Source organism: Rana temporaria, chromosome 3 (assembly GCF_905171775.1).
Source record: "Rana temporaria chromosome 3, aRanTem1.1, whole genome shotgun sequence".
Classification (NCBI taxonomy): Eukaryota; Metazoa; Chordata; class Amphibia; order Anura; family Ranidae; genus Rana; species Rana temporaria.
The window spans coordinates 66,005,681-66,027,545 of record NC_053491.1 but is presented as its reverse complement, the minus strand read 5'-3'; the positions used below and the strand labels follow the sequence as shown (position 1 = coordinate 66,027,545).

Here is a 21,865-nt window from a genome sequence, read left to right as displayed (position 1 = left end):
GTGCGCAGGCGCCGTATAGTGCCGTGAACAGCCGAGTCCTACTCCGGCTCTTCTCGGGAAGTGTGACGCGCCATAGCCGGCCGTCAATCACGTTCCCTCTGCATAGGAACGCCCATTCCCCGCGGGGAGTCTGAAACTTTACTACGCGATTAAACAGTGAGTACGGCGCCAAAAAAAAATATAAAGGCATACTGTAGCTCGCGCTACTATGCTGAATGACATGCTAGAAATTAGTTTTTCAGGGTGAACCACCGCTTTAATATGCCCTTTTCTGAGGTCAGCAGGAGGAACCAGTGAGAACTTTGGGGGATAAGGGACATTAACACTGTTGGTTTCCCAGCAGATTTCAGGGGATTATTTTCTTATCTAAAATCAAATTCTGAATGTTGGAAAATTTTCCTTTGATCAGCAGCTGCAGCTAATCGGCTGCAGCACTGATCAGTATATTCTGATAGTGGAGGAGTCCTGCTGTTAGAATACAATAACTCATTGGGGAGGAATCCTTTATCTGCCTGGCTTGTGTGCATAGGGGAATCATTTATTTATTTTTGCTCGGCCCCGAGGCTGATCAAAAAAAAAAAAACAATACAGGATTGAATCGCTCATGTAGCCCTTGGCTTAGGTTGGGCGGTGGGTTTCAGGCTTTTCTGATGGATGTTTCATCAAAGAGTGTAACACAATGTTCTGATTGTGTGCCCAAGAAACCACTTAGTGATTCACACCATTGCTATCCACACATATGGATTCTGGATAGACCTGCTTTTTAAACAAAATGCGTTTATTCTAATCTGTAGTGAAATTAAGTTAAAATCTGTAATATATAATGCTACTTTTAATGTTTTTTTTAATTGTCAAATTTTAAAATAGTTAAAACGGTGGTTCACCCTTAAAAACAAGTTTCTACCATTAAATCCAGCATACTAGCGTGAGCTACAGTATGCCTTTATTTTATTTCTTTTGCGCCGTACTCACAGTTTAATCCCGTAGTTAAGTTTCAGACTCCCCGCGGGGAATGGGCGTTCCTATGCAGAGGGGAACATGATTGACGGCCAGCTATGGCACGTCACGCTTCCCGAAAATAGCCAGAGTAGGACTCGGCTCTTCACGGCGCTATACGGCGCCTGCGCACAGACTAGGGGCTGACTGCGCAGGCGCCGTGAAGAGCCAAGTCCTATTTCGGCTATTTTCGGGAAGAGTGACACGCCTCAGCCGGCCGTCAATCATGTTCCCCTCTGCCTAGGAACGCCTACTCCTCGCGGGGAGTCTGAAACGTAACTACGCGATTAAACTGTGAGTACGGCGCAAAAAAATAAATAAAGGCATACTGTAGCTCGCGCTAGTATGCTGGATGACATAGTAGAATTTTTTTTTTTTTTTTTTAGGGTGAAACCCCGCTTTAAGTGAACCTGTCATCTATATTAACTTTTCAGCATGAAAGCCTTGCTTAACCACTTTAGCCCCGGAAGGTTTTACCCCCTTCCTGACAAGGCCATTTTTGGTGATTGCGTGGCCGTGCAATAAAATGTATGTCCTTTTTTTCCCCCCCACAAATACAGCATTCTTTTGGTGGTATTTGAACACCTCTGCGTTTTTTATGTTTTGCACTGTAAAAAAAAAAAAAAAAAAATGCACAAAATCAAATTTCATCCATTTAGGCCAATATGTATTCTGCTACATATTTTTGGTAAAAAAAAAAAAAAAAAAAAGTGTATATTGATTGGTTTGCGCAAAAGTTATAGCATCTACAAACTATGGGATAGATTTATAGACTTTTTTTATATATATCTTTTACTAGTAATGGTGGCAATCAGCGGTTTTTAGTGGGACTCCGACATTGCGGCGGACAAATCTGACACTAAAGCCCCTTACACATGGTTGGACCTTTGTCTGACCAAAATCACATCGGAATTCCATCGGAATAAAAGAGAACATGTTCTCTATCTATAAAAATGGGGGGAACTAATGCGCAAACCAACCTAACCAGGGCATAGAGAACTAAACCAATGAATAAAATAAATAATAAGTCTGCTCAGTAGCAGCCACGACTAATAGTGTTCACACACTGATAATGATTAGAAGTAAGGGGGGTGTAGTGGCGCTTGCTAGTATTACAATAACCACTTCCAGACCCGCTCATGTACATTTACGTCGGCACTTTAAAGATGGATATCTCGGTAACGGCAGCAGCTGCTGCCACAACCGAGGTATCCATCTTTAGTGCCGACGGTCCTGTACACGATAACGGCGGTCTTCACGGCGGATTTGCCGCGAGATCGCCGTTATCGGTGGCGGGAGCGGAGGCGATCGGGACTGTTCGGCAGCTGTGCGGGGTTGCGAGTGAAGGAAAAATCTCCTTCGCCCGTCCCCATAGCTCTGCTGGGCGGAAGTGACGTCAAAACGTCAGTCCTGCCCAGCGTCTTAAAGAAACATTTTTTTTTTTTTTGTCATTTGAAAAAATGACAGTTTCAATTTTTTTTTCTTGAATTTAAGCCCAAATATGAGATCTGAGGTCTTTTTGACCCCAGATCTCATATTTAAGAGGACCTGTCATGCTTTTTTATATTACAAGGGATGTTTACGTGTAAAAAGTAATAAAATAAATAAAAATAAATAAGAAAACAAAAAAAAATGTTTTTTAAAGCGCCCCGTCCCGACGAGCTCGCTCGCAGAAGCGAACGCATACGCGAGTAGCGCCCGCATATGAAAACGGTGTTCAAATCACACAAGTGAGGTATCGCCGCGATCGTTAGAGTGAGAGCAATAATTCTAGCCCTAGACCTACTCTGTAGCTCAAAAAATGCAACCTATAGAATTTTTTAAACGTCGCCTATCGAGATTTTTATGGGTAAAAGTTTGACGCCATACCACGAGCGGGCGCAATTTTTAAGCGTGACATGTTGGATATCATTTTACTCGGCGTAACATTATCTTTCACAATATATAAAAAAATTGGGCCAAATTTATTGTTGTCTTATTTTTTAATTAAAAAAAGTGAATTTTTTCCAAAAAAAGTGCGCTTGTAAGACTGCTGCGCAAATACGGTGTGACAAAAAGTATTGCAATGACCACTATTTTATTCTCTAGGGTGTTAGAAAAAATATATATAATGTTTGGGGGTTTTAAGTAATTTTCTAGCAGAAAAACTGTTTTAGTCTTGCAAACACCAAATCTGAAAAACACCTGAGGTCTGGAAGTGGATAAGGAGTTCTAAATATTAATAATAACAATCTCTGTTACTAAAAAGGGTGTTCCAAGAAATAATAAGAACAAATATACAACAATTTCTATTGGGCAAATCACCAATTCCTGTGTATCTGAATATGTTCCACTCCAAATAAAACCCGCACAACATCAATCAATTAATGTGGAGGGTGATGGGAGTGAAATAATAATAAAAAATTACCTGTTAAGGTAAACAAACGTGCCACCAAGAGCACAGTGCTGATGAAATGAAATAAATAGTCATACAAGGATATGACCATTACAGCAATAATTCTTCATTAACCATGGGATAAATACTGTTGATTGTGAATAAACAATAGATTATATAAAGTGCTACATCAACTAAAGCGCAATGTGCCAATATAAGTGAAATAAATATATAAAGTCCAGTGAAAACAGTCTTTGCTAATTAATTCCTTGATAAAAAATGTTCAAAATCATGCATAGGTGCAAAAAATCAAATCCATAAAATGTCTGCAGTGAAAAGTGTCCCATAAAATAAATCCACCAAGGGATCAAACACAATGAAGTGACATAAATATTAAAACATGCCAAAGTGTTAAGTGCACAGCCGTGCAAAATATAGCAAATCCAATGTTCAAAAATAAAGTTTCAATCACTGATTATAATAAGCCTATAGTAGTGCTGATTTGGCTAGGAGTATGTGTCCCACAGCCAGCCTGCTGCTCCAATCCCGCAACTGAAGGCTCACAGATCACAGCGATGGCACTCAAACAAAGAACAGGGAAGCCTCCATAGCATAAAACCACCCTCCACATTAATTGATTGATGTTGTGCGGGTTTTATTTGGAGTGGAACATATTCAGATACACAGGAATTGGTGATTTGCCCAATAGAAATTGTTGTATATTTGTTCTTATTATTTCTTGGAACACCTTTTTTTTAGTAACAGATATTGTTATTATTAATATTTAGAACTCCTTATTGTAATACTAGCAAGCGTCACTACACCCCCCTTACTTGTAAATGTTCTCTATCTATCTATCCCCGCTGACAGCTGAATGCAAAAATATGAATTGGAAGCAAAACACATGTAAAACCCCACCAAAAACACAACACTAGCATTTTTGGTGTGGGTCCATTGAAGTCTATTACACGCAAAACACAATCTACTGCAAGAAAAAAAGTCCCTGACCCTTTCCAAAAATGCAGCAGTTGAAAGACGCATAGATGTGAATGTGTAATATAGGAAACCATGCAGCTGAAAAACGCATAGATGTGAATGTGTAATATAGAGTGCCTTTCTGCAAACCGCAAAACGCACTAAAAAATAGCACAGGTGTGAATCTACTGATAGAAAATGCAAGCCACATTGAAAACACAACCAAGTTGCAACAAAGTCGCACTACAAAGTTGCACTGAAATCAGATCAAAAATCGATTTGCGATATTGTGAACCTAGCCTTAGGGGCAGATCATTAAAAAAATACATATTTTTCTACCTTCCTGTCTACCTTTAAACAATGATGTTGACCACAGTATGACATGTCCTTTTTTATGTGATTACCTTGTTAGAGAACTGTTATCATGCTTCTGTTCTTATTCAATTTATTTACCTTTTTAGGGATGTGACAAGAAAGCTATGGTTTGGGACATGAGGACTGGCCAGTGCATTCAGTCATTTGAAACTCATGAATCTGATATCAACAGCGTCAGGTCAGTAATGCAGTGTTGTAATACAGTGGCGGCACAACATACCACATTATACCACAGTATATGGCCAGTATATGGCCACACAGTTACTTCCTCCCGCTGCGAAAAACTGTCCTACACATAATAATAGGAGAATACACCATAATCAAAGGCAAAACTTTGGAAAGAGTAAAGAAGGGTTATAACACCTGTCCTTTTTTGTCATCGGTGTCCCATTATTGAGATTTTCCTTCACTTCCTGTTCTATAACCAAACCAGGAAGTTAAAGGAAATCTCTCCAAAGTGAGGAAATCCCTGGTTGTCACCAGAACTAGTCTCCATTTGAAGTATTCCCTTATATTTCTGTTTTGACTACAACCCATACATTTGTATTTATTTTTTATTCACTTTCACTCCTAATGATAGTGCAGGATGAGTATAGAAGGGAAATGTAGGAGATTTAGGAGTGTGTCTATGGGAATGTTTGACCATTCTCCCAGAAGCACATTTGTGAGGTCAGGCACTGATGTGGATGAGAAGGCCTGGCTTGCAGTCTCCACTCTAATTCTACCCAAGGGTTTTCTTTCGGGTTGAGGTCAGGACTCTTTGCAGGCCAATCAAGTTCCTCCACCCCAAACTCGGTCATCCATGTCTTTATGGACCTGGCTTTGTGCATGGTGTGCAGTAATGTTGGGACCGGAAGTGGCCATCCCCAAACTGTTCCCACAAAGTTGGGAGTATGAAATTGTCCAAAATGTCTTGGTATGCTGACTCCTTAAGAGTTCCTTTCACTGGAACTAAGGGGCCAAACCCAACTCCTGAAAAACAACCCCCCACCATAACCCTCCTCCACCAAATGATTTGGACCAGTGCACAAAGCAAGGTCCATAAAGACATGGATGAGTAAGTTTCTACATCAGTGCCTGACCTCACAAATGCTCTTCTGGACGAATGGTCAAACATTCCCATAGACACACTCCTAAACCTTGTGGACAGCCTTTCCACAAGAGTTGAAGCTGTTATAGCTGCAAAGGGTGGGCCGACTCAATATTGAACCCTACGGACTAAGATGCCATTAAAATTCATGTGTGTGTCAGGCATGTCAATAGATACGCTGGCGTAATTTATTTTATTTATTTATTACTATTTATTTGGGAAGCGCGCATATACCACCGGTCGGTGGTGCCAAATCGCTTTGTGACAAAATAGCCCGGATGTTCTGGCGTGGGGAGCATAATTAAAAGAGAAGGGAGAAGAAAATGGCCCAGAGTGCCATATCTGGACATACAGCCAAGATAGCTAAAATTGCTGATTGGAGGAAAGGCACACACCCCCTCTCATCATAGGCAGAGACTCTCAGGCCTTGTACACACGGCCGAACATGTCCGATTTCGGACCGTTTTCATCGGACATGTCTGCTAGGAGGTTTTGGTCTGATGTGTGTACACACCATCAGACCAAAATCCCTGTGGACAGAGAACGCGGTGACGTAGAAGACACCAACGTTCTCTGACACGGAAGTTCAATGCTTCCACGCATGCGTCGAATCAATTCGACGCATGCGCGGGATTTTGGGCTGCTGGTTATACATCAAAAAACTGTCCGCTAGGCCCTACACACGGTCGGACATGTCCGCGGAAACTGGTCCGCGGACCAGTTTCAGCGGACATGTTCGGTCGTGTGTACGAGGCCTCAGAGGTGTTTTGTAACAGGGCCAGCTCCCTGCTAATTTATTTTAGCAACCTCCCCTGACAGAAATTTCAGGCTGCTTTTATCTGATGTGTCCAATAATTTTTCAGGAGTTATCAGGCTGATAACAGAGGAACGGTTCAGGAGACAGCTATCGGACTTAGCTCTTTGAAGAGAGATAACCAAATAATGCAGATATATGTGCCCAGCTCAAATTTCATGAATCGGGTTTACATCCACTTTAAATGAGTGTGTTGGGGGTATGGACATCTGTCAAGTTTGTATTGCTCACTGTGGTTTTCCTCCAGGACTGGAAGCGTATGGAAATTTTTCTAATGACAACCTAGATATCAATAAAACTGGCTATATGGCCAAAAGGTCACAAGAAATACTGGAGCCCACGGAAGGGACCATCTATGGCCGGCTTTATTGGTAGTCCTCTTTCCCAGCTTACCCTCACCTCTCCCTCTCTCTGCAGGTATTACCCCAGTGGAGATGCCTTTGCCTCGGGATCTGACGATGCCACGGTAATTTGCTCTCTTCTCTATGAAGTTGTGGGTGGACGGACAGCATGCAGTGTGCAGTGCCAGGACATGCTTTTCTTTTCTCACATTACTTTATATATTTGCTGATTTCTCCGGCAATAGCCGCCAGTTCTTAACCTCAGACAAATGTTTATGGAAGATTATATGTGCATGTTTGTATATCTGCTGAGACTTTCCAGCTCTTTATAAATCATGACATTTCCATTTCCTGCGCCGAGTGTTCTCCTACCTGACACAACACAAATGCTGCACACAGCTGCACGTCACTTTCTACATTCTCTTAGGCCCCATGCACACGAGACGCTGCTAAACTCGAGTTCAGAGGCATTTGGGCATTTTTTTCAACTGCCCCTGAACACATTTGGCCCCTTGCACACGAGAAGCAAATGCAAACACATGTAAACAAGTTTTCAAAGGCAAAAACCGGCGTTTAAAACGCCTGTTTTTGCCGCGAATTTTGCGGCGTTTTGCCGCGTTTAGCAGCGTTTTACCGCGTTTGCGGCTATCAGCGTTCCTAACAAAGACATTGTAGACCCTCCCAAAGCTTTGAAACGCAAAAACATTTGCATCTGAACCCAAAATTTTGCGTCTGAAAAAACAAGCCTAAACCCAACTGCTTTAAAACGCAAAAAAACGTGAATGTGTGCATGGACACATAGGATAACATTAAATGTGTTCAGGGGCAGTTGAAAAAAATGCCCAAATGCCTCTGAACTCGAGTTTACCAGCGTCTCATGTGCATGGGGCCTTAATGTTATCATATGTGTTCATGCACACAATCACGTTTTTTTGGCGTTTTAAAGCAGTTGGGTTTATGCCCGTTTTTTCAGACGCAAAATTTTGGGTTCAGAAGCTTTTTTTTTTGCGTTTCAAAGCTTTGGGAGGGTCTACAATGTCTTTGAGATAAACACTGACAGCCGCAAACGCGGTTAAACGCGGCAAAACGCTGCACAATTCATGGCAAAAACGGGCGTTTTAAACGCCGTTTTTTGTCTTTGAAAACGTGAGTTTAGAGGTGTTTGTAATTGCTTCTCGTGTGCATGGGGCCTTACCAACCAAATTCATAATCAAAAAAGCTACAACGCTAATACAGAGCTGTAAAAGTTACAAACTTATCTCTACAAAAATTGTTCCCACAGTCAGTGATGCCTGGGGGCAACTTCATCCCCACCAAGTGCCCAAGGAGTGCAAAACCTAGCATGCTCTATTAGACCTCATGCACATGGTCATACTAAAAGAGGTGCTCCAGGCTCCCCCCCCCCCAAAAAAATTTTTTTTTTTAAGTCAGCAGCAGCTACAAATACTGTAGCTGCTGACTTCTAGGGCCAGTTCACACCATATGCAGTCCAGTGCGTTTTTTTTTCTGCATCAAAAATGCATGGAAAGTAGGTTATATGGTTCACACCAGTGCTTGCAGTTCCACATAGCTCCCAACTGTCTCTGATTTCGAGGGACTGTCCCTGATTTGGAGCAGTGTCCCTCTGTCCCTCATTCCTCCTCCATTTGTCCCTCAGTTTTGTCTGATCTATATAGTTGTATATAAAATGCACTTTTTATCTTTTTGATAGATAAATAGTGCATTTTATATACATCTATATAGATCAGACTGAAATGAGGGACAAATGAGGAGGAAAGAGGGACAGAGGGACATCTATGTATAGGTTAAAAGAATGTTGTCACATGCAGATTTTTCGATTTTTGGTTACAGATCTGAATGCAGAGCATTTTTACTCACCTGTGTGCATATCCTCCTTGAAAACAATAAACCTGCAAAATGGTTTGAATTGCAATTTGTTTATGGTCATGTTCAATGTACCCTAAGGCCCTTTTCACACTGGGGTGTTGAATGCATTGGCGGTAAAGCGCCGCTATTTTTAGCAGCACTTTACCGTCAATTTTGCCCCGCTAGCGGCCGAGAAAGGGTTAAAACAATCGCAAAGTGCCTCTGCAGAGGCGCTTTGCCAGCGGTATAGCCGTGGTGCCCATTGATTTTGATGGGCAGGAGCAGTGGAGGAACGGTATACACATCGCTCCTTCACCGCTTCAAAGATGCTGCTAGGACTTTTTTTACCGTCCTGCTAGCGCACCGCTCCAGTGTGAGAGCCCTCGGGGCTTTCACACTGGAGAGACAGCAGCGGCTGTTTCAGGGCGCTTTGCAGGCGCCATGTTTAGCGTTATAGCACCTGCAAAGCGCCCCAGTGTGAAAGGGGTCTAAATCCTAACACTAAGCACCAGTTTACTGACATTTATGCAGCTGTGTGCACAGGCTCATAGAAAACAACAGGTTGCATTAGGATCAGTAAGGAGCAAAAGCCTGAAAGCCTTACGCCTTCTACACAAGGACATACTACAACATATACACGTGTGAGGGCTGTGTTTACTTGCAAGGGGGTGTCCAGGTATTCCATGCATTCCTGTGCAGGCAGTCCCACTCTTGTCAATTGGGATGCATTCATGCCAATTGTGATCACAGACACTGCTCCAAATCTTACAGACACTGTGGAGTTAATTTACTAAAGGCAAATAGACTGTGCACTTTGCAAACTGCAATTGCATTTTCTCCAGAGCTTAGTAAATGAGCAGAAGCTCTGCTGACTTCCATCATCCAATCATGTGCAAGCAAGAATGCTGGGCCAGATCCTCAAAAGAGATACTCCGACTTAACTGCTGTTCAGTCTGTGTGTAACTTTGGAAACGATCCTCAAAAGGCTTTTTCCAAAGTTAGACAGAAGATCCGGCATGTGTAATTGAATTACACTGCCTAATTTTAGGATGCAGTACCGCATCCGCCGCTGGGGGCATTTCGAGTCGAAATGCCGTTGCTAGTATGCAAATTAGCACTTAAGGCGATCCACAAAGCTTTCTAGCTTCCTTTTTGCGCCGTAAGTGTTATTTTGCAAGTGTAAAATTAGGGCTCGTTTTACAAAGTGTAAACTAGTCACACCTTGTAAAGGCCCATTCCAGCCACGGCATTTGGTATGCTTTCCCGAGGGAGAACTCCACGTCAATTTGTAAAAAACAAAACCGGCATGGGTTCCCCCCCAGGAGCATACCAGGCCCTTAGGTCTGGTATGGGTTGTAAGGGGACCCCCCCTACGCCGAAAAATCGACGTAGGGGGTCCCCTACAATCCATACCAGACCCGTATCCAAAGCACGCTACCCGGCCAGCCAGGAAGGGAGTGGGGACGAGCGAGCGCCCCCCCCCCTCCTGAGCGGTGCCAGGCCGCGTGCCCTCAACATGGGGGGGTTGGGTGCTCTGGGGCAGGGGGGCGCACTGCGGGCCCCCCCACCCCAGAGCATCCTGTCCCCATGTTGATGAGGACAGGACCTCTTCCCGACAACCCTTGCCATTGGTTGTCGGGGTCTGCGGGCGGAGGCTTATCGGAATCTGGGAGTCCCCTTTAATAAGGGGGCCCCCAGATACCGGCCCCCCACCCTAAGTGAATGGATATGGGGTACATCGTACCCCTATCCATTCACCTGTAGGCAAAAAGTAAAATGTAGTAAACACACAACACAAGACTTTTTAAAATATTTTATTATTCTGCTCCGGAGGCCCCCCCTGTCTTCGTTATTAGCTCAATTACCAGGGGGGGCTTCTTCTTCCGCTCTCCGGGGGTCTTCCGCTCTCCGGGGGGGCTTCTCCGGACTCCGGGGGGGCTTCTCCGGACTCCGGGGGGCTTCTTCCATCTTCTCCCCTCTTCCGCTCTTGACTCGGCGAACCCCGGTTCTTCTGCAGCTCTCCGGTGCCTTCTTCTTCAGCGCTGGCTGCCTGCTATGTTTGTGTGTTAGCTCGATTTCAAACAGGCAGCCGGCGCGGTCTTCTGTGGCGTCAGGGTCTTCTGGTCTTCTGTTCTTCCGATGTTGCCTCGTCGCCTGTTGTCGCTGTAATGATGGAAGCGCGCCTTGCATCACATTTATATAGGCATCACCGTCCCATCATGCTCCGGCAGGTACCCACGTGGTGGGTGCCTACCCACGTGCACCCACCACGTGGGTACCTACCGGAGCATGATGGGACGGTGATGCCTATATAAATGTGATGCAAGGCGCGCTTCCATCATTACAGCGACAACAGGCGACGAGGCAACATCGGAAGAACAGAAGAGAAGAAGATGACGTCACAGAAGACCGCGCCGGCTGCCTGTTTGAAATCGAGCTAACACACAAACATAGCAGGCAGCCAGCGCTGAAGAAGAAGGCACCGGAGAGCTGCAGAAGAACCGGGGTTCGCCGAGTCAAGAGCGGAAGAGGGGAGAAGATGGAAGAAGCCCCCCCGGAGTCCGGAGAAGCCCCCCCCGGAGAGCGGAAGAAGAACCCCCCCCCGGAGAGCGGAGAAGCCCCCCCGGAGAGCGGAAGACCCCCGGAGAGTGGAAGAAGAAGCCCCCCCTGGTAATTGAGCTAATAACGAAGACAGGGGGGGCCTCCGGAGCAGAATAATAAAATATTTTAAAAAGCCTTGTGTTGTGTGTTTACTACATTTTACTTTTTGCCTACAGGTGAATGGATAGGGGTACGATGTACCCCATATCCATTCACTTAGGGTGGGGGGCCGGTATCTGGGGACCCCCTTATTAAAGGGGACTCCCAGATTCCGATAAGCCTCCGCCCGCAGACCCCGACAACCAATGGCAAGGGTTGTCGGGAAGAGGTCCTGTCCTCATCAACATGGGGACAGGATGCTCTGGGGTGGGGGGGCCCGCAGTGCGCCCCCCTGCCCCAGAGCACCCAACCCCCCCATGTTGAGGGCACGCGGCCTGGCACGGCTCAGGAGGGGGGGGGGCCGCTCGCTCGTCCCCACTCCTTTCCTGGCCGGCCGGGTAGCGTGCTTTGGATACGGGTCTGGTATGGATTGTAGGGGGACCCCCTACGTCAATTTTTCGGCGTGGGGGGGTCTCCTTACAACCCATGCCAGACCTAAGGGCCTGGTATGCTCCTGGGGGGGGAACCCATGCCGGTTTTTACTTTGAAAATTGGCATGGAGTTCTCCCTCAGGAATGCATGCTGCTGTCATTTTTTTTTTCCCCGACGCAACTTTAAGCCGTCGCGATCCTCAAAACTCGGCGTAACGTAACTTCGCGCATGCGCAGTACGGCCGGCGCGCATGCGCAGTACGGCCGGCGCGGGAGCGCGCCTCATTTAAATGGGACTCGCCCCATTTGAATAGGAACGCCTTGCGCCGGCGGAATTTTAGTTACACAGCCTGAAATTTCTAGATAAGTGCTTTGTGGATCAGGCACTTAGGTAGAAACTTTAACCACTTAAGGACCAGCCCATGTACATATACGTCCACAATATGGCACGTACAGGCACATGGGCGTATGGGTACGTCCTCGCCTATTAGCGGGTGGGGGGTCCGATCGGGACCCCCCCCGCTACATGCGGCGGTCGGGTCCGCTCGGGGAGCGATCCGGGACCACGGCGCGGCTATTTGTTTATAGCCGCTCCGTCGCGATCGCTCCCCGGAGCTGAAGAACGAGGAGAGCCGTGTGTAAACACGGCTTCCCCGTCCTTCACTATGGCGGCGCATCGATCGCGTCATTCCCTTTATAGGGAAGACACGATCGATGACGTCATTCCTACAGCCACACCCCCAAACAGTTGTAAACACATACTAGGTGCACCCTAACTCCTACAGCGCCACCTGTGGTTAACTCCCAAACTGCAACTGTCATTTTCACAATAAAGAATGCAATTTAAATGCATTTTTTGCTGTGAAAATGACAATGGTCCCAAAAATGTGTCAAAATTGTCCGAAGTGTCCGCCATAATGTCGCAGTCACGAAAAAAATTGCTGATCGCCGCCATTAGTAGTAAAAAAAAAATAAAAAATAAAAATGCAATAAAACTATCCCCTATTTTGTAAACACTATAAATTTTGCGCAAACCAATCGATAAACGCTTATTGCGATTTTTTTTACTAAAAATAGGTAGAAGAATACGTATCGGCCTAAACTGAGGAAAAAAAATGTTTTTATATATGTTTTTGGGGGATATTTATTACAGCAAAAAGTAAAAAATATTGCTTTTTTTTCAAAATTGTCGCTCTATTTTTGTTTATAGCGCAAAAACTAAAAACCGCAGATGTGATCAAATACCACCAAAAGAAAGCTCTATTTGTGGGGAAAAAAGGACGCCAATTTTGTTTGGGAGCCACGTCGCACGACCGCGCAATTGTCTGTTAAAGCGACGCAGTCCCGAACTGTAAAAACACCTTGGGTCTTTAGGCTGCATATTGGTCCGGGGCTTAAGTGGTTAAGGCAGTGTAACTTAAATTGGATTTTTTAAGTTACGTCAGGTTTTTGTGGATCTGGCCCGCTGTTTTTTTTATTTTCCTTGCATGTGATTGGGTATTCTTTGCAGAGTGAAGCTTTACCTCATTTACTAAGCCCCGGAGCAGAGTGATGGTGCTTTACTGTTCCTTGCTTTCAGCTCAAGCCATCAGATTGCTCAGACTGAAAACAGTCCATTCCCTATTATGCTGTAATGGATTCAGTAGGGATGTTGATCTGATCAGTAGTCTGCAGCACTGCCATCCAAGGAGTGATACATTGTGGCCAGGGCCATCTTAATGCAAGGGCACTCCTGGGCACTGCCCAGGGGCCCCCAGGTACATGGGGGGCCCCACAATAATCTTGCATTACGTTATACTTGCCAACTGTCCCGGATTTGCTGGGACAGTCATGCTTTTTACTAAACTGTCCCGATATGGTCGTGTCCCAGAACCTATAATGTGCCCTCCTGATCCCAGTGTTGTGCCCTCCTGATCCCAGTGTTGTGCCCTCCTGATCCCAGTGTTGTGCCCTCCTGATCCCAGTGTTGTGCCCTCCTGATCCCAGTGTTGTGCCCTCCTGATTCCAGTGTTGTGTCCTCCTGATTCCAGTGTTGTGTCCTCCTGATCCCAGTGTTGTGCCCTCCTGATCCCAGTGTTGTGCCCTCCTGATCCCAGTGTTGTGCCCTCCTGATCCCAGTGTTGTGCCCTCCTGATCCCAGTGTTGTGCCCTCCTGATCCCAGTGTTGTGCCCTCCTGATCCCAGTGTTGTGCCCTCCTGATCCCAGTGTTGTGCCCTCCTGATCCCAGTGTTGTGCCCTCCTGATCCCAGTGTTGTGCCCTCCTGATCCCAGTGTTGTGCCCTCCTGATCCCAGTGTTGTGCCCTCCTGATCCCAGTGTTGTGTCCTCCTGATTCCAGTGTTGTGTCTAGTCTTTGATTTATGAAATTTTTTCCTTTTTGTAAAATAGATTTTATTGAAAGTACTAATGAATAATTCTATCAACAATTTATACTTTATTTCTTGAAAGTAGGTGTGTAGATTGGGGAAAGCTAGTGGGGCCCCAGGGCATTCCTTTGCCCAGGGGCCCATGATGCTATTAAGACGGCCCTGATTGTGGCACAGGGACTGTTGTACATTCCTTCTTTTTGCATTGCCAAATATTTAGGTAGACATAAAAGGGAGAATTTACAAATCTCTGTATATGAAGCGGAGTCATCTAAATATAGAACAAGGAGCATCTAAAAATAGGGAGCCCAGTAAAACTGGAACATTTTCCTGACGTTCAAGCAAAGTAACCCTGGGAGAGAAGGGACTTTATGTTGATGAATCCACGGGTCACAATTAGGTTCCTTTTTATTTGATGAACTTGTTCCAAAATGAACTTCCTGCAGGCAAACTCATTTTTTTTTAAATAATTTTATTAGGTTGAATTTCATATCCAATTAAGTACAGCACATTATATGCATTCCCTTGTGAGCCAAGGAAGTATAGTGATTAGATCTTGTGAAAATAGGAACATTCAGAAAGAAAACTGTCACTTTGATATCTTCGCATCCAGTGTCCTTATGTGCCCTCACTAATTCCCACCTAACAGGAACACTGCCCGCCTGTATACTCCATTCTGTAGGGTTATTGCAGAGCACAGCGCAGGAAGGTGTCATTCTACTAAGGAGCTGTCATAGACGCCATAGATTATTTCACATCATACGTCACAAGGGTTGGTCTGCTGAAGAGCATTGTTTAGCAATAGAGTACTTTTAGATGTTGACTTGTAAAAAATGTTTTATTAAGTGAAAACATTTATTACCTATAAGTCTGATGACACACGAGCGATTCTGCCGCTAGAAACAAATCGCCAGCAGCAGGATTGCTAAAGAGGCAGATTGTGGGGTTGATTTAATAAAACCGGAGAGTGCAAAGTCTGGTGCAACTGTGCATAGAAACCAATCAGCTTCCATTTTTTTTTTTTTTTTAATCTTAATCGAACAAGCTGAAGTTAGAAGTTGATTGGCTACCATGCACAGCTGCACCAGATTTTGCATTCTCCAGTTTTAGTAACACTGCATCGCGCTTTGCCAGCTGTATAGCTGCGGTACCAATTCATTTCAATGGGCAGGAGTGGTGGAGGAGCAGTATCAGGGCTCAAGTCCTGTGGAAACGGAGTCCCTGCACTTTTTTCACAGCAGGAACGCAGTTCCCTTTGCAGGACTAGAGCAGCCAAGCCACCCGAGGCAATCCTTCACTAAGTGGTGATGCCCAGCTCGAGTCACTGTCAGGGGCAGGCGAACCTTAGTAATCCTTTATGTTACTGGCAGCTTCCTGTATATTGATTCATCGGGTAGTGTGCGGGTATTCCGTCACTTCCTCAATGCCGCAATGTCTCCTGGGAGCTTTTGTCATTGTTCCCAGGAGACATTGCGGAGGTCTGCCGCGCGTAATAGCGGGATTTAGAAAGAACTTGCTTAAAGAAAAAAAAAACTGGCGGTTTAGTAATTATGCATATGAGCATATCATTTTTTTTGTTTTGCGGGGGAGTGGATCCCACACTTTTTTCCCCAGGACTTGACCCCTGAGCAGTATACACACCGCTCATTCACAGCTTCAAAGATGCGGCTAGCAGGACTTTTTTTAGCGGCCCTTTCAGGGCGTTTTGCAGGTGCTATTTTTAGCGTTATAGCGCCTGCAAAGCACCTTGTGTAAAAGGGGTCTTAGCGAACACACGCGGCTAACAAAAAAATGATCTCTTTATTGGACTTGAAAAATCTCCCTCTCTTCAGAACAACGCCTTATTCATGTCATCTGTTTTCGGTGGCACCTATATTTGTGAGCATCTTTTAAGGATAAAGAGCAAAATTAGAACCAAAATATCCGATGAGCACCTTGAAAATTCATTGACAATTGCTACATACACCCAACCAGATATTGATGCGTTCATTTATAAAAAAACAGTGTCAACTATCGCACTAGATTTATCTTGCCCTCTTTTACGTTTATAATAAAAAATATTACAAAAAATTAAGTTTTATTACTCAGATGCATTATCTATATTAGTGATCATTAACTTGTGATCTGCATGACTTTTCCTGCTCATCAGCTATCCTTATTGTTAGTGTATTTTATGTGTGGCACAAGACAATTCCTCTTCTTCCAATGTGGCCCAGGAAGGGCAAAAGGTTGGACAGCCCTAGTCTATAAACATATAGCTTGCCTTTTCTAGCTGACATTTGTTAGGTGGGAAGTGCAGAGCTTTTTTTCTCAGAAAATAGGTGCAGGAACTCAACCACGACCTGTTCAGATTTCACAAACAATAGAAGGGTCTTAAAGGGGCATTAAATACCAGAATTGCATTACATACAGAGTGCAGAGTTCAAGGGGTTACAAAACTGTCACTTGTAAACAAGCTTTGCACTTTGCAAAGTGCAGTTGTTACAGAGCTTAGTAAAAATAAGGTAAAGGTTCCCTTTGCAAGAAAATAACCAATCACATACAGGGGGGGGAAAAAAAACAGCATTTTTGCTTGCACATGATTGGATGATGCAAGTCAGCAGAGCAGCAGCTGCTAATTTACTAAGCTCTGAAGCAACTGCACTTTAGTGCACAGTTTATTTGCGTTTAATAAATCAACCCCTTTGTCTTTTTCATGATATAACACCTTAAGGCCCCTTTAATTTTTTCAGGCAGACCTAAATCGACGGTCCATTCACCCCTATGGACCAGTGGGTGTAAATAAACTTGCGTCTGTTTACGGCCGCCTACCTCTGGTCAGAGCTGGTCCCCCCCCCAAAAAACGGAAGGGTATCGCTCCTCCTCTGTCTAGGCCAATTGGATTGGAGGGCAGTCGGTTGTAATTGGACAGCAAAAATGAGGGAACACGGATATGTCCTCTGTCCACTCTGCTCCAATTAGCAGGGGATGAGTGGAGATATCCCCTGCTGATTGAAATCCACCCTGTGTGAAAGAGGCCTAGGGGTCAGTTCTTGTAAAGCAGATTTTTCGCTTTCAGTCGTTTTTCACTAGATATACATTTTTTAACCTCCCTGGCGGTATGATTATTTCAGAAAAAAGGTGCTGAAAGATACTGTAGGCCTGTAATTCTTAGGAATAACTCACTTAAATCTGACCAAACAAGAGTCTAGTAGGCATCCCGGGTATGAAATTTTTTTAAAAACAAAATTATAAATTATAAATAATTATAACAAATAATAATATAATTATAATAAAAAATGTTCAATAATGTAATCAACTCAAAATCACAAAAATGTGCTCAGTTGCAGAATTGTCGCTGTCATTACTTTTATTTTTTATGACGAATTTCCCCACAAATCGCTATCGCACAATTCTGCAAGTGATTATAATTTATTATCGCTGTTTTCTAGATGCTCTGAAACCATTTTTGACATAAAGGGACACTTTTGTTTGCTATGGACAATCTACAGTTTGCAGGCAGAAAGAACCGTTTTTATTATATAAAAGTACATGCATGACACTGGGCAGACCACTAGGGACAAGGGGGGGTGTATTTTTTACATACAGTACTGTAATCTATAAGATTACAGTATACTGTATGTATTGTGTTTGTTTACCATTTTGAATTTGGCACCGTTCTCCGCTCCCGTGCGTCGTAACGTCGCAAGGAACGGAGATCGGCGGCACACAGAGACACTGTGTGAATCAAGCGAGGTCCCGCTCGCTCACACAGCGCGGTGGCATCGCTGGATCCAGGAACAAGGTAAGTAAACCAAGCCTGTGGATTCAGCGAGGCGAGCCCGAGTCTGACTCGGGGTTACCGATCGTAGCCCAAAAATCTCACCCCGAGTCAGACTCAGGAATACCACCAGGGGGGTTAACAAAGTAACTGAAAGTCTCATATCTGTGTCACCCACCTTCACTTTTTTTACAATAGGATCATAGACATGGCTTTATTTGTAGTGAATTGAGTGACCGAGTGTAGAGAGTGTGTGCAGTCCACAGTTGGGTCTCTGTAATGGAGTAGATAGAGAATAGAAGGACAGGGGGTAGGCAGGCTAAAACATTTTTTTTAAATAACAAACATGTTATACTTACCTCCACTGTGCAGCTAGTGTGTCCCCTAACCCTGTCTTCTGGGTTCCCTCGGCTGTCACGGCTCCTCCTTGCAAAAGCTTTCCACCTTCATGCGAGCGAGCTTGCATGGTGGAAAGCTTTTGCGAGCGCGCTCCCGTGATACAGCGGCGGGCATAGCCCAGGCTGGGAACCAAAGAGGATCACGTGGATGCACGTGGGACGTTGGGGCGGTAAGGTAAGTAAAACGGGGGTTCGGGGGGGGGGGGCGGTACCATCGGATGTTTTTTTACCTTAATGCATAGGATGCATTAAGGTGAAAAAACATTTACCTTTACAAACCCTTTAAGAATGATTGGAATCTGTGACCAGGACAACATACCTTGAAACCCCCCCCCCCCCCCCCCGCTAAAGGAGAACTAACCAAAAAAAGGTTAATTAAATCTACAAGGGCTTTTTTTTTACTACTACTATTCCTTTACATTGGCTTTTACAATTTACAAATGCAGCAATTTGGATGAAAGATTTAGCACTGGGAAACACTTTTTGAAAGATAAAAGGTGTATTTTATATGCAACTATATAGATCAGACCAAACTGAGGGACAAATAAGGAGGAATGAGAGACAGGGGGACATTGCTCCAAATCAGGGACAGTCTCTCGAAATCAGTGACAGTTGGGAGCTATGGGACAACATGGCGGATGGGAGGTGCCAAATTGTGTCAACATTCACTTACACTTCAAGAAATGAGTCATTACTATGGAAAAGTCAGAATATTTATAATGCGGTTTTTGTATTTCACAGTAAATCTTTTTTTTATGTATTCTGATTGCAGTGCCGTATGTATGATCTTCGGGCAGATAGAGAAGTCGCAATCTATTCTAAGGAAAGCATCATATTTGGAGCATCGAGTGTGGATTTCTCCTTGAGTGGTGAGAATGTCATTTCAATATTTGAATACATAGGGGTAAAAAAACATTGGCAGAGCTAATTATCTTATAAAAGTACATTTATATTTGTTCTGTGCAAATGGGGACAACATTTTATGTAATAAGATCATTTCTTCAAGTCAAATATTCTTTATTCTTATTAAAATAAAAAGGTGGTTCATGAAAATATCACATTATGGTCACTGGCTCTGATGATCATAGGTAAGTATTTATTTCCTATGAAAAAAGAACTTCTTCTAGTGGCCATAGCGCATTGTTTTCCTGATTTACTCTACTCTGTATGAATAAGTAGCTTTCACCCTGAAAGGAAAATAGCCCAGTAACAATATAAATTCTGCCCTCATTTACACAGTTTACACAATTAATTTTTTTTTCCAAAAATGTGTTAGATAAACGCCAGTATATTTGCTAGAAAACTAGCAAAAAAACAAGATTTTTACCTTTAGGTGAGAAATGTCAGAATTGGCTGGATGGCAGTTAGTTTTTAGCAATTTTACATGTGTATGTTTGTTTGATTTCAGGATTTTATGATTTTTTTTGTATGAATACATTTTGTGGGGTAAATCCCCTTTTAATCCTATAATATGTTTATGCGTTTCTTGGGTCTCTTAAAAGTACATTTCATGCAAATACAAATTATTGTACCTTTCCATATACCTTTATCTTATGAAGATAATATTTTATTTTTATTTTATGCCTGCAGTTCTAAACATTCCTGCGACATAGTATAATATCCAGTTAGGGGAGTATTAGTATTAGTTTACAACATAAGGGCACTTAGGGTAAAGGATTTATACTTAGGCTAGGTTCACAAGTGAATATACATGCATTTGTATGCATTTTTCATATATTTTGATGCATTTTTCATGCTTTATTAAAGTGGTTCTAATGGTACGTGGATTAACCACTTAAGTCCCGGACCTTTAGGCAGCTAAAGGACCCGGCCAGTTTTTGCGATTCGGCACTGCGTCGCTTTAACTGACAATTGCGCGGTCGTGCGACGTTGCTCCCAAACAAAATTGGCGTCCTTTTTTTCCCACAAATAGAGCTTTCTTTTGATGGTATTTGATCACCTCTGCGGTTTTTATTTTTTGTGCTATAAACAAAAATAGAGCGACAATTTTGAAAAAAATTCAATATTTTTTACCTTTTGCTATAATAAATATCCCCCAAAAATATATAAAAAAAAAAATTCCCTCAGTTTAGGCCGATACGTATTCTTCTACCTATTTTTGGTAAAAAAAATCGCAATAAGTGTTTATCGGTTGGTTTGCGCAAAATTTATAGCGTTTACAAAATAGGGATAGTTTTATTGCATTTTTTTTTTTTTTTTTTTTTTTTACTACTAATGGCGGCGATCAGCGTTTTTTTCGTGACTGCGACATTATGGTGGACACTTCGGACAATTTTGACACATTTAAAATGCATCGTTTACTGTAAAAAATGAAAATTGCAGTTTGGGAGTTAACCACAAGGGGGCGCTGAAGGCATTATGTATGACCTCATCTGTGTTTCTAACTGTAGGGGGGTGTGGCTGTAGGTGTGACGTCATTGATTGTGATTCCCTATATAAGGGAACACACGATTAATGACAGCGCCACAGTGAAGAACGGGGAAGCTGTGTTTACACATAGCTCTCCCCGTTCTTCAGCTTCGGGGACCGATCGCGGGACTCCAGCGGCAATCGGGTTCACGGGTCCCGCGGTCATGGAGCTTCGGACCGGACCCACGGCTGGGCACTTAAAGAGGACGTACCTGTACGTGCTTGTGCCCAGCCGTGCCATTCTGCCAACGTACATGTGCAGGAGGCGGTCCTTAAGTGGTTAATGCATTCAGCCTTCCCCTTATACTTATCTGAGCCCAATCTCGATCTAGCAATGTGCACATGATTAGCGCCTCACTCTCTCCTCACTGGACAGAGAGGCAGCAGCAGGAGACATTGGCTTCTGCTGCTGTCAATCACTGCCAGTGAGGAGGGAGTGGGATGCGGGACTAAGCTGCGCTTTGTGTGTCAATGGACAGAGCCAGCTCGGAAGCAAGCAAGCATGAGTGCCCCCAGAGCATTCAGATTGGGGGGAGGAGCCAGGAGCGCTAGTAGTGGACCCAAAAAGAGGAGGATTGGGGCTGTTCTGTGCAAAACCACAGTAAATATAAAGTTTTTTTATTTTAAAAAAATTATAATTTTTACCTTTCAGATCACTTTAATGCAATATCATGCGCTCCTATTAAAGTCCATGAGGCCAAAAATTTACCAAGAAGCACTTGAACCTTTTTCTAAGTCACGAATTTCATAGGTGTGAATGAGTCCCTTAGTCAATAATGGGATGACTCTTGTGTATAGCTGCACAAAGTCCGAAATGTAAAAAATCACATACAGTGGATATAAAAAGTCTACACACCCGTGTTAAAATGTCAGGTTTCTGTGATCTAAAAAAATGAGACAATAGATAAATCATTTCAAAACTTGTTCCACCTTTAATGTGACCTATAAC

The 21,865-nt window shown here is 43.8% G+C and overlaps 1 protein-coding gene across 1 annotated transcript in view; it reads left to right on the top strand.

Moving 5' to 3' along the window:
• Nucleotides 1-21,865, top strand: part of GNB5 (G protein subunit beta 5) — a 92,470-nt gene that overhangs the window by 61,426 nt on the left and 9,179 nt on the right. The window contains exons 8-10 of the mRNA XM_040342691.1: nucleotides 4,807-4,898; nucleotides 7,042-7,090; nucleotides 19,259-19,355. Coding sequence (XP_040198625.1) covers nucleotides 4,807-4,898; nucleotides 7,042-7,090; nucleotides 19,259-19,355 — 238 coding nt within the window. The remainder of the gene's footprint in view (nucleotides 1-4,806; nucleotides 4,899-7,041; nucleotides 7,091-19,258; nucleotides 19,356-21,865) is intronic.